The 13,281-nt window shown below is 41.6% G+C and overlaps 1 protein-coding gene across 7 annotated transcripts in view; it reads left to right on the top strand.

The window, feature by feature from the left end:
• LTBP1 (latent transforming growth factor beta binding protein 1) overlaps positions 1 to 13,281 on the top strand; it is a 403,697-nt gene that overhangs the window by 221,529 nt on the left and 168,887 nt on the right. For all 7 annotated transcript variants that reach the window (XM_045809100.2, XM_045809101.2, XM_045809099.2 and 4 more), the window contains one exon: positions 10,458 to 10,560. In XM_045809100.2, the coding sequence (XP_045665056.2) occupies positions 10,458 to 10,560 (103 nt within the window). The remainder of the gene's footprint in view (positions 1 to 10,457; positions 10,561 to 13,281) is intronic.

Genomic DNA, 13,281 nt, shown 5'->3' with positions numbered 1-13,281 from the left:
ACCATTCTCTTAGTTTAAGCCTGCAGAGCTGTGAGAAAATGGACGTCTGTTATTTAAGCCCCCCCTGCCCCACCACGGTCTATGCTATTTTGTTAATAGTAGTCTGAGCTGACAGATGGTAGTTAGGAAGCAGGCATATGTGGGGAAGCTGGGACAAGTGGTTCTTTGGTGAGCAGTGAATGTTCCCGCCACAAGCAGCGGAGTGTGGTCAAGACAGACCTGGTTTCCTGCTCCCAGGGAACTAAAGAAACCTATTAATATGATTTGTGGCATTCAGTTTTTCTACACTATTTGCAACCAAACCACAGGTAATTATTAGTTTTGAGTTCTGTGTCCTTGGATAAGGCACAGAAAACCTGAGAGCGTAACCAGATGAAGCACGTGTTAAAATTTACACAGTGGTAAGAGGCCCAAATGTGTTTTGTTCCTTGCAGTATCTCTACTTAGACAAAAATGAACCTGAGAAGCTTTGGAGCTAAATACAGAATATTTCCCTCAATACAGTTGTAGAAGGAAGCATTGGGGAAAAGAGGCCTTTATGTTCATCATTTTGGGAGTGATCCGGTTGTCATGGTAATAACAACCATGCCTCTATGCCCATCTTTATTTCCTCCTCAACACGTGCCTGTCTTTTTAGTCACATCCTTGGTAATGGAACTTTGAATAAATTTCATGTTCTCACCATCAAGTGCTAGGATTTATGATGTGATCTGTGTTGTTTTGCTGCAAGGACTGGCTAACGGGAATTATGATGTCAGAACATAATCATGACAATACTTATTCTTTTCACAATGGAAGAATAGCAAGATACATATAGCACAACTGTTGAAATGCTTAAATCATTGTAGAGATGGAGAGAATAGCCCAAATTTGTTTCTTTACAAAAGATGTCAAGCAGAATCAGAAGTTTCATGCTTAAGAATTTTTTTCCCCTTTGTATGTTACTTTTTAAAACCATTTTTGCCTTCGTGTAACTTTTAAAATACCGTTTCATAAACTAAAGTAGTTGTCTGGAATTCCTTGAAGCCCATGGTTTGGCTTCAGCAGGCTTTAAACAAATACACTGTCAGAAATCAATGTGGATAGATTTCCAGCAGTTAATGCCCTAGTCACAGTAGATATTTTGTAAAATCAATAGCCTGAAATATCAGAGGATTATGGTTGTATCAGATACCCCAAATGCCTAACATTGTTTTAATTACTCTAATAAAAGAAAGCTGGGTGGATTTAAAAAAAAAAAAAAAACCTTGCCTATAAAGAATGTTCTGCTCAAGCCAAAGCAAATTTTTTACAAGTTCTTTTAGAAAATCTGGAAGTATTTAAGCATTTTCCTCTTCTTATGAGACAATGCCTGTTACCCCGCCAGTGCTCCATCGTACAATATTCTCCTTTATGACAACATAAAGGACAAGTTGATCAAATATGTTGCTCTACTTGCATTAATGATAGGCTTAGATATTTGGACCCTCTTTCTTACTGGCACATAGAAATAAACATATTTAATGTTCTAGTGCATGGACACTGAAGAGCTCTCCTGAGGTTTTCCAGTTTAGTTTGCGGCCACAGTTGGTCCAGAGGCTACAGGAACTTCGTTTTGCTCAGAAGATGGGCAGGAGTCATTTTGCTGGAGTGGAGATGTGTTTATATCATAGTGAAAAAGATTGATGATAGGAATAAAGAAGAGCTGTGACAGAAGTTTGGATGAATCCACTCCATTATATACAGTTAGAACTTTCCCCATAAGGGACCTCATTCTGGTTCTTAGGAAAAGAAGTCCAGGATTTCCAAAAAAGGGATTCACATTCCTCAACCAAATTTAGAGTACTGAGGGTATAACTTCTGTTTGCCAGAAAACCTCAGTTTTGTGCCAGAACGTTAGAATAAGATTTTCTAGCCCTGGGTGGAGATGAACATCTCAACTGCACAGGTGAAATAATGTACGGGACACCCATGCAGTGTGGGTTGATCAAGCATCATGTGACTTTATAATGGGTCACAGCTCAAGATATGCAAAGTCTGCATCTCCATGACTATCTTGAATAATTTCTAATACTTGGCCTCTTGATAATCATCATGCAATTCATTATAATTACTATAATCTAGAAAATAGCCATTTAAGAGCCGAGTCTATGTTCAGGAAGACTGAGGTGCCTTTTTTTGTGAGTACTGGCTAGCAGGAAAGGAGTAAGCATGAGGTAGGGTCAAGAAGAGGAAATCCATCCTGATTATCACTGATCACACTGATATACGCCCGGGTGTGATGTTAGGACTGGAAAACGTGCGGCGTCATGGAATGTCCTGTGTCAGTCTGGCAGGCAGGGGACATTTAAGGAACACTGACCTTCGTAGGATTTCCCTGACATGGCAAACCATTCCAATCATAGCTCCCTGGTTATTCTCTTCCTCTGCACTGGAACCTTTATAAAATCATCCGAGTATTAGCAGTTAGTCTATACTTAAAATTTATTGTTGGGGAAGCTTAAGTGCAGAGAAGTGAATTAGTTTGCTTCACGTCTTGTATCAGTTTTGCGGTTGGTGAGAACTAGAACTGAGGGTTTGTGGTTCCTACTCCAGTGTTCTTTGTACTATTCTGTCCTGGCTCTTAGGCCATCTCTTTTGGATGTGGAGTAGTCACAAGAAACCATTGCTATCTGTACAAATTGGCTCAGGCGGCCATAACAAAATACCATAGTCTGGGTAGCTTAAACAACCAAAACTTTCTTTCTTACAGTTGGGGAGACTGGAAGTCTGAGATCGAGGTGCTCACAGATTCAGTTCCTGGTGGGGCTCTTTTCCTAGTGTCCAGACACCCACCTTCTTGATGTGCTCACGTGGTAGAGAGAAAGGGAATTTGTGCTCTGGTCTTTATTCTCCTCCTTATAAGGACACTAATCCCATCATGGCAGCTCCACTCTCCTGACTTCATCTAAACCTAATTACTTCCCCTATAGAGAACATATGAGGATTGCTAGAGGGGAGGTGGGCTGGGGATGGTCTCAATGGATGATGGATATTAAGGAGGGCACTTGTTATAATGAGCACTGGATGTTATATGTAGGTAATGAGTCACTAAATTCTACTCCTGAAACCAATATTACACTATACGTTAACTAACTAGAATTTAAATAACAATTTGAAAAAAATAATAAATTAGGCATAGTAAGAGGTTAACAATAATAATAGAACAATTATAACAATATACTGTAATAAAAGTTATGTGAATATGGAAAAAAAAATAAACCTAATTACTTCCCAAATGCCCCACCTCCCTATGCCATCACATTAGAGCTCAAGGCTTCAACATAGGGATTTGGGGGATGAGGCACACATTCAGTCTATAACACTAGCTGAACCTAGAAGGATGGATATATTTTCTAGGACCTGTTTTAGGGAGTTCTACATTCTGCAGTGTTTTATGACTAAGCCATGGGTGCTTGTGGGCAAGAGGTGCAGAGTGGGCTCCTCTCTTTTGGCTTCATGGACTTGGTCTTTTGACCCAAGACATGGTGGATGACCAAAAGGATCTGGATGTCCCCAAAGTGAAATTTGCTGCTTGAACATTGATATTAACTGGTTGAATTATGGTAATTCAGTGATATCATGTTGTATTTCTTGAGGAGAATGAAAATGAAATCCATACAATTAGAAGTCTTCCACAACATTTATTCTCTGAGCATTTTTCTTTTCTTTTCTTTTCTTTTTTAAAGATTTTATTTTATTTATTCGACAGAGATAGAGACAGCCAGCGAGAGAGGGAACACAAGCAGGGGGAGTGGGAGAGGAAGAAGCAGGCTCATAGCGGAGGAGCCTGATGTGGGGCTCGATCCCATAACGCCGGGATCACGCCCTGAGCTGAAGGCAAACGCTTAACCGCTGTGCCACCCAGGCGCCCCTGAGCATTTTTCATTAGCCAGAGCACTTTTGTGAAAACTTGAACATTTTTCGCAAAATTGTAATATCTTCTTTTTCTTTTCATATCTCCATATCTGAATTATTTTTACATCTTTTTTCTTGATAAATTGAATCCGGGACATTGTATACTGAATAATTGTTAGGTTACTTAGTCCTTTGTTAAATCAAACCTGGTTTCTAGGTGAGGGGCCTGGAGAAAGGGATCTAACATTGAGAGCCTACTGCATGCTGGCCGTCTAACTGTCTCATATGTATTGTCTCTGTCCTCTTGAGAGTTCTGTGAAAATGGGCATTTTTAGTTATGTTTTATAGAGGAAGATATAGGCGGTGAGAGGTTGAGAGTTTTGCCCATGGTAATAATATATGTGGTAATTGGTCAAGTCAACCAACACCAGCCCGTGTTGGTCCAATCTCAAATGCTATGCTCTTACTATTTACTCTGTTACGGGCCATCTTTACGCTACTTCTCATTTGGTCCACAGGGACTGTGACTATGTGGAAAGGTCAGTTGCACCTTCAGAGAGCACCAGTTCTAATGGACACGGAGATGCCTGGGTGTGTGCTTTGTGGGGCATAGCATTTGTTGGGGGAAAGGGCTCGTTTTGTGCTGAACTTAAAAACTCCCTTGTGGGGCACCTAGGTGGCTCAATTGGTTGAGCGTCTGCCTTTGGCTCAGGTCATGATCCTGGAGTCCCAGGATCGAGCCCCACATCGGCTCCCTGCTCGGCGGGGAGTCAGCTTCTCCCTCTGCCCCTCACCCTGCTCTTCTCGCTCTCTCTCAAATAAATAAATAAAATCTTTAAAAAAAATAAAACTTCCCTTGTGCTCTTTCCTTGAGGAGAAGTATTGCTAATGGGCTCTTAATAATTATCCAATTTTGATTTTTTGGGTCCTCTGATAGCTGTTCATGTTGACCTTAAATGTCTTTCTTTCTCCCCTCACCTCCCCATGAATGATACATTCTATGCTGATAATTCTTTTTTACTCTTGAGGGGAAGTATCAGATGTAGAAAACTATACTTACATAAAAACCATTTTTTCCTCCTCTTTCTCCTCCTCTTTATCAATATTTCTATATTTACCATTACTTCAAAGATGCCAAATATTTCACTGGAAACAACCCAAAACTTCTTGCTCTGGGAAAAGGAGCTATCTCCTGATTAATTTTGGTACCTGACCACAAACTGAACCCCAAATTTGGGAAATTCTCCATGGCTTAGCTCTACCTCATTCTCTGACTTTCCCCACCCACTCTCTCCATTCCTCTGTCTTTGGCCTGCCTTCCTCTGCCCTTCCCCTCCCACCCACCTGCCCCGGGTCCTCTCCCAGTTGGTGGTCAATCTTGGGCTTAGCTAGAGCTGCTCCATCTCTTTGGAATCTGTCTCTCCAGTCCAGCGGTTGAGTCACTGCCTTGTTTCAGCTCTTGCCTAAACACAGTCCTGCATACTCTCGCAAGAGTTGCAGTGAGTCAGCCTTCTCTGTTCTTCCATGTTTTACTTTAGTGCATTTAAAAAATCTGTATCACTTTAACAATTTAAGTTGTATTTGTTTCTTTGGCTCCAGTGCCTTATTCTCTTTGGGAAGAAGTTCTTTATTTAAACTCAGTATTTTATGCTTCATTGTAGAATGGTTCCTGATCACAAAGTAAAACGAGTTCTGTATGTGTGATAAGGATAATTCCTAAAAGTATTTTGATATTGTCATTTTTAAATGTCTTAAATAGGAAAACGAAATAGTAGGTCCTTGACATGGCGGCCATCTCCGTCGAGTGGCCCTTTTACTAGTGAAATATCTGAACCGTTTTAAAAAATGTATGCTAGGAAGCTAACAGATGGCCAGCACTTGAACATTTTATAGGTTGTGCTCAACACAGAACACCAGCTGAGAGGGTAGGCGGGGGTCCAGCCCATGCTCTGTTTACTGAATGCTGTGTCCTGATGCAGAACACATCTTAAGGGTCACTTTTTTCCAGTCCCTGCACAGGGACTGAAGGGAGAGGGCAGCCCTTCTCAGGCACACCTTATTTAATCTCACCACAATCCTTTGCTGTTGGGACTATTGTCCCATTGTCCCATTACTAGAACAGAGAGCCCAGATAGTCTGGTTAACATCTCACTGCCCATGAGAGAGAGTGGAGATTTAGAGCCAGGTTTGCTAATTTCGATCCAGCACCCTCTTCTTTTACTCACTACTGGATCTTCCTTCCCCAGAACCTGGCACAACACAGCAAACACTCTTAGAATGAGGATACTGTAGGTACTAGTAATTTTAAGGCATGAAAATTAAATCTTATGAAGCCATGCCCCAAGACTTATCACAACCTCCTCAAATCACTATTCATGTCTGAAGTATCTCCAGTGAGTTTTTAATTGACAAAGATGATGGGCCTTGGTTGCCAAATGGTAAGTTGTGAGATATCATTCCTGCTCATGTATTTACAGGGAGATCTAAAAACAACTGCAATCACAGCTTAACTTTGAGTATCAGGAAAGTGCCATAGTAGGACCTCAAAACTGAGGTTGAAGTCTGAAGTTTTCTCAACTAGGTCAAGATTTAGAAAAGTACATTATCCCACAGTCTGTGTATTCTTAATAACTACTGTATAAAAATTAAAGGTTTTTGCGCCATCGTGTGTGATAATTTTGTGTTGTAAAAGGTAAAACACAGCTATTCGTGGAGCAATTGGAACAATTCTTGAATAGCTTTACCTTCTGAGGCATAGTGCTGACACAGGGAGGGAGGAAAGGTCGCTGAATTATTTTCTTGCACTCGGTTTTCTAAGAATCATGGCCAGTGCACTGGTGAATTGGGGCTGGGAGTAGCTCTATTTGTTTTTCTCTTCTCTGTCTAGTTTACATAAGTCCTGTAGGAGGAAGCTGAGCCTGGGGTGAGCATCTCTGGAGAGATTGATGTGAGGAAGGAAGGAAGACTTTAAAAAAGATGGTTAGGAGTGCATCTCTCCAGACACAGTCCTGAACGCAGGCGTGAGAGCAACAGAAGTTTTTCAGGTTGGCTCTGGTGTCTAGTAATTTGCGTTTTCTAAAAGTAATGTGACCTATCAGTAGGTATTGAACACAGAACCCCAGACCTGGCAGAAACCATAGAAGTCACCTTCTTTGTAGCCTGAACATTCCTGCCAGGTGGTCCTCCAGCTTCCGCTCCCAGTGAAGATGTCAGCATCTTCCATCGCTGAGGAGCATTCACTATTGAAAAGGTTTCCTGCTGGATGACCTAAATCCTCTCTTCCTGTGATTGTGGCCTTTAGTCCTGCTCATGCCTTCATCATGCACCTGGCTTCACGCAACCAGCTTGTTTAACATTTCTGAACTCTGCCATCTTGGTCACACTCAGTCTCTTCTCCTTTCTTCGCTTGACACTCACAGGACCTGGTTATCAGAACCAACACTGTTCTGCTTGCCGCTCTAGGTGGGTCATGCGTTTGCCGAACCCTAGCATGGACGTGTGGAGTGACAGTGTCCCCGGTGTGCAGCCTGAGGGTGGGTGAGCTTTTTGAGGCGCTCCAGCACAATGCTCATTTGACAGGGTAGATTTTTCTTTCTGGCTTGAGAGAACTCAATATTGGTTGTAAATTTTTGAGCACATTTCTTCTGGATTGCTTATACAAAAGAGATGCCTTGAAATGAGAGATAGGCTTTCTCTGAAGATGTGGTGAATGAGTCACATAGAAATTCCATTTGTGTTTTTAACTTGTCAAAAATCACCTCAATCTGGGCATAAAGATGCAGTTAGGCCGAGCCAGTCTTGTGTCCTTGTGATGGTGTCTCATGAAGAAGCAGAATCCACTACTCGGAGAGAAGGGCGTTCTGAATGCTAACTCCTCCTATTCTTCGTGATTCTGTCTAATGTGACCTTTAGTGTGGAAGAGAGAAGATCTTCTTCCACCTTCTTTTCCCTCTGCCTACATCCTACATCCAAGTAAGACCTCATGGTAGTAGGTGTAGTCTCTTGTGGGAGAGCCCTGCCTGTGGCCACAAAGATCTCTCAGGCCTTTTCTGGCTCACATGGAAGCCTCTTCATAATTAACTACCTCAGGGGGCATGTGTGAGACTCTGTGCCTTGTTATAAGCCTGACTTCATCCCTTGCAGCCTATTATTATCTTGTGCAGGCTCAATTTTGAGAAGAACACACAGTTTCATGGTACCACCTACACCGTCATTTATTTAATCGATTTGGATGGTTTGTGCTGCTCTTGGCCTTGGACCTGCAAAAACAAAGCCATGGGATAAAGCAGCCCGAATCCTGTAATGAAAACTTTGTACCTTTTCTGAGGCCTGGTAGAGAGAGATGATTCATTTTTACCCTACCAAATAAAACATTCTAGGAATCTGAGGTGAAAATTGGATTTTAACTGCTACTAAAATTTTGAGCATATAAAGTCAGCAAGTGTTGAAAGTTTTGCCTGATGAAGAGAAGAACCTGAAGAGTCTGGTACAAGAGTGATCGACATCTGAGGTACCCTGGTATCCTGATAAAACCGGAAATAATCAGGAGGCACCCCGGCAGTAGAATGCCACTGTGGAGATGGACATCTGTGTTCTCAGCATCATCACTGGTTTCCCGTCTTGGGCCTGTAGCACAGTTCCCTCCTCCTTCTTCCTGCTTCATATTTCAGACGTAAGCCTTCTGTGACTGAGCCCAAGGAGTCTGGGAACAACCTGAATCCAGCCACTGTATGCTTTTCTTCTGCCAGGTTCTCATTTGTTGGTATGTTCCCTTTCCTCCCCGTCTCCCTGCCCTTCCCCCCTCAGCCCCCATCATTTACTGTCTTCGAGAGCACACAACATCTTGTCGAAATCACTAAAAACTGCAAAAACCTAAGGATTTCAGAACTAGGATAGACCTTCATTAACTGTGCCGGGCCTTCCCTGGCTTTGTTTTACAATTTCAAACCTGTAGTCACTCAGAGCCTCCGTCAGAATGTTGCCTGTCTGGATCTGGTGGCCTACCAGGTGCCTGGTGTCCCCTGCCCTTCTAAGGGTCACCTCCTGCCCAGACTCTGCCACCATGTTGCGCTCACTAGCCTGGGTGCGTTTGCTACCTTTTCCTGGTTTTCACAGAGCCACTCCTTGTCTGGATGGACCGCAGCTAGGTTGTTTCTTAGTTCCTTGGATTGTTTGCTCCTTCCTTCGTTCAGAATTTATTTGAGCATGTGCGCTGTGTATTGGGATATAAAGATACATAAGATACATCTGCATTTAATTAAAAAGCATAGCGGAGGCAGTGGAGCTGTGTAGTGTGCTGTGGGGTGAAGAGGAAGGAGGAGCTCACTGAAGCTGAGGAGACAGGAGGCTTCCTCGTGACAGCTCTTTAGAGCTGGAGTTCACAGGGTAAAGTTTCTCCAGGCAAAGGGAAAGGGAAGGGTGTAGGGTATACTAGAGGAAAGAGACAGCTCTTGGAAAGATACTCGTTCAGAAAATAAACAGTCTTTTAGCGTGCCTGAAGACTAGATGTAGAGAGGTGGAGGGGGGCAGAGGGAAAGTCACATACTCTGAGGCAGAGTAGGGAGGAACTCGGAGATCATCCTAGGGAGTCACTGCAGGTTTTTGATCAATAGAATAATGTCATCAGATTGGTCTTTGGAAAGATGACACTGGAAACTGTTTGGAGGACTTTTTAGAGGTTGAGGCAGAGGAAGGCAGAGTGACAGCTCAGCTATGGGGTCTGGGCTTAGCCTACAGAGTATCGATGGAGAGCCTTGTGGTCTTTCTTGCGCAAGTGGCCTTGGGATGGGTACACAGAGTAGGATCTCTTTGGCTAGGCCTTTTCTGACCCCATTGGGTTGGCCTGATGTCAGGCCCCTGCCTGCCAGCCTCTCGAGACCTCCTGTGATTTACCAGGAGAGGAGATGGGTCTTTATATTTGACAGCTGTAAGCCCCGCTCTTCTGCCAGCTAGCCTTTGCTTAAACCTGCCAGCACCTTCCTAACTCGGCTGACCCCCCTTGGCTGTCTGGAGCTTTCGTCTCTGCCAAAGCTGATCTGGCACAGCCAGTGATCATTTGTTGTACTATCCTCTCTTGTCCTGTTCCTGTCAAGGCTTTGGTGGTTATAGGAAGACCAAAGCCTTTTGTAGATGGGACCTGTGCCACATTCTCAAGGTTGACACACCTGCACCACACCCTTATAGCTGTGTTCCCTCTTGACCCACAACAGAGCTGCCAGCAGACAGTTACACTAAATTTTAAAAGTTTGTGTTGAACTTTTGAGTTGAGATTCTTCTTAAGGAAAAGAAAGCGGGGGGGAAGGGGGCATTGGAAACGTATGTTTTATGAAGTGCCCTGAGCAGTGACAGATTTTCTTAAGACTCTAAAAATGCCAAGAAGCTCTTAGAAATATGCCTGTTCATTAGCGTCCTATTGATTCTGTTCTGGCGTTTTGTTTCAAAGTTTGAGGGTTTTTCCCCCCTCTCTAATTGTGTCAATAACAAGGGAACTGTTTTATAATGTGACTGGGAAACACAGCATGCTCTAGGGCTGGTCATCTTGCACTCAGTTAACCTTCATTTTTCCCATCTCATCGCTGCAGTGTGGCAAGGCGCTCCCAGGCCTTTCAAAGCAGGAGGACTGCTGTGGAACTGTGGGTACCTCCTGGGGCTTTAATAAATGCCAGAAATGCCCCAAGAAGCCATGTAAGTGACGTTTCATCATTCCTTCGCATGTTAATGTGGCATATCTGTTTCCTTACCATGACACTTGTAATGGTGAGATAGCATTAAACTTTCAAAGAATGCTGACTGAATTCTAGAACATAGTGGTAAAATTTGCATTTCCAGAAACCTTGCTGCAGGTCTCAGAAAGATTTCCTGTCGATTCCGTGTTTTAACAAGCAGTTCTCAGCTGCCTTCTCCAGTTGGATTACTTATTTTTAAAAAGCGTTTTTAAGAGGGCAGTACGCTAAAGTAGGCTCTTTTTTCCTTGAGGTGAAGAGAAGATAAGAGGTCTTAAAAAAAATTGTAAATGTTTCAGAAACTGATAAAAAGTTAGTGAAGCTGTTATTTCTTAGGTTAAATTCCTTGAATGAAATTTTTATTAATAGCCACAATAGAGGTTTGTTATACTGTAAGTTTTCAGATTTCACTGAAAAAAAAAAAAAGGCTAAAATGGAGAAATGATTCGTTGCTGATCTCTAAAAGATAAATCTACAGTCACTAGGATACAGTATTTTTCCCTTCTCTTCTTAGTCACCATTTTTATTCTTTATTTTTTTTAAAGGTTTATTTGTTTGAGGGAGAGAGAGAGTGTGTGTATGCACTTGCCCACACATGTGGGGGGAGGGGCACAGGCAGAGGGAGAGCGGGAGAGAGAGAGAGAGAAGCAGACTCCCTACTGAGCATGGGGCTGGATCCCAGGACCCTGAGATCATGACCTCTGCTGAAACCAAGATTCGGACTCTTAACTGACTGAGCCACCCAGGTGCCCCAGTCACCACTTTTTGATACCATCACAGTTCTCAGTGACTTTAATCTATATTGATACCCATATGTTCCGGTTAGTCTATAAATTCTGGTTTTTAGAACCTAATGATTTGAGTAAATCCAGATTTGTGACTCTCTGTTACTATTTCCCCAATTATAGTTAATATTTTTAGTTTTTGAATGTAACATTAACTCTGGCTGATTCCTAATAGAGATTTTTTAGGAAACCAGAGGTAACTTTTTTTTTTAATACTTACATATCACATTTTCCCAAGAAAGCAAGTGATATTTTCCTCAGTCATCTTCCTTTGCTTATATAACTGAAGATTTGTATAGTAGGTTTTTACACTTTGTGTTGCAAGGAATTTCTCATTTGCTTCAATTAGATAATTTTTATTTATTCTTCTGAAGCACCTATGATTTGTTATTCTCAATTGTCTTTCACACCTCTGTTTAATCTAGAATCTGCCATCTTGAAATCACTGCTCCATAGCTTTGTTTTATGTACTATTGTTCTGCTATCATAGTAATTTTTTCGTCAATAATTGTCTCATTGCCTATCATTTGGACCTCCTCATCTCTGAAACTTACGTTTTCTAACATGTAACCCAAAAGTTACTAAGAAGGCAATTGAGAACTGCTTATTAAAACACATCATGCCTAAAATTTCATTTATTTTGTTGATACTGCTTCTATTTTTTTTTTTTTATTTTAGAGGGCTAATTTGTGAAAACACCCACTCAAGTTTCCTGTAACTAGTGAATTCTTCATTTAGGGAAAGAGTCACATAAATGAAGACCGTCATTACTGAGAGTGTCCCCTGTGGACTTTTTATGCTGATTCAATAATGATTGGTAATGTGGATTTCCAGTAAGTGGGTTGAGTGTGATAGTCCCTCCTCACTGAATGATCCATGTGCCTAAAATTATTCTGGGAACCTGACCAAAGGGATATCCAGGAGAGATTTGATATGATGTAAAGAGCATGGAGTTTGGAGCTAGGTAGACCTGAGTTTGACCCCCAGCTTGGTCATTTGCTATTGTCTTATGGATCATGAAACAAGAGTCTATATTTAAAAAGTTGAAAATGCTTTGCTTTTTTTTTTTTTAAACGTCCTATCCTCATACACTGTGCAAGTTTGTCTGTAGGAATATTGTGGAAAGGGTGGTATGTTTCCCGCCTCTAGGTCTAAGGACTGCAGAAGAAGTCCAGTTCTTCCAACTTTATTCTGGGGCCAAGTTCATGTTCTCTAATACTTGTTCCATCTTTTCCCTTATCTTATGTCTTTTTCTTATCCCTCCTTCTCTCTGTGTTTTTTCCTTAACTGCTTCCCTTTCCTCCATTTTCTCAATCCCAAAGTTGCGAAAGGGACAGAAGTTAGGGGTAAAGAGAATCCTAGATTCTTGTTGTCATTTTTTAATCCCTAACCTCTACTCCTGACCTTCTGTTGTTTTTATTTAGAATTGTGTTTTCTGAGCATAAATAAATTCACTGCCTTAAATGATTTTGTTCGTTCTATATTTTAGTGCTAGTAATAATTTAAGGAGAATGTGAAAGTACAAAGTTGCTATCACTTCTGACTAAACACTGATGAAAATAAATTCATATGGCTCATGTAATTTATAAAATTAAAGCGATTGATTTCATTTCAGGAAGGGCAATGTGGATTATGACTGAAGTAAACTATTAACATCTTGACATTTACTCTGTTTGTGCTGTCCTAAGTGACTCACTCCCAAGAAACACACTCAGGGTCACATTCTTCCTGTGTCATTTAGAAACTTTCCTTTCCTTGGTTGGTACTACTCTCTAAATCATATTCATTTTGGAAGACAGCAGACTTTCCTTGGCTTTAAGTGCTATGGTTTTGTGTTCCATGCCTTTTTTTTTTTTTTTTAATTTTCACTTTAAGTAGTTCAAACTTCAGTTTTCAAG

The sequence above is a fragment of the Ursus americanus genome, chromosome 7, assembly GCF_024610735.1.
Source record: "Ursus americanus isolate L20-20 chromosome 7, mUrsAme1.1.p, whole genome shotgun sequence".
Lineage (NCBI taxonomy): Eukaryota > Metazoa > Chordata > Mammalia > Carnivora > Ursidae > Ursus > Ursus americanus.
The sequence above is the reverse complement of the archived record's forward strand: the minus strand, read 5'-3'. Positions and strand labels throughout refer to the sequence as shown.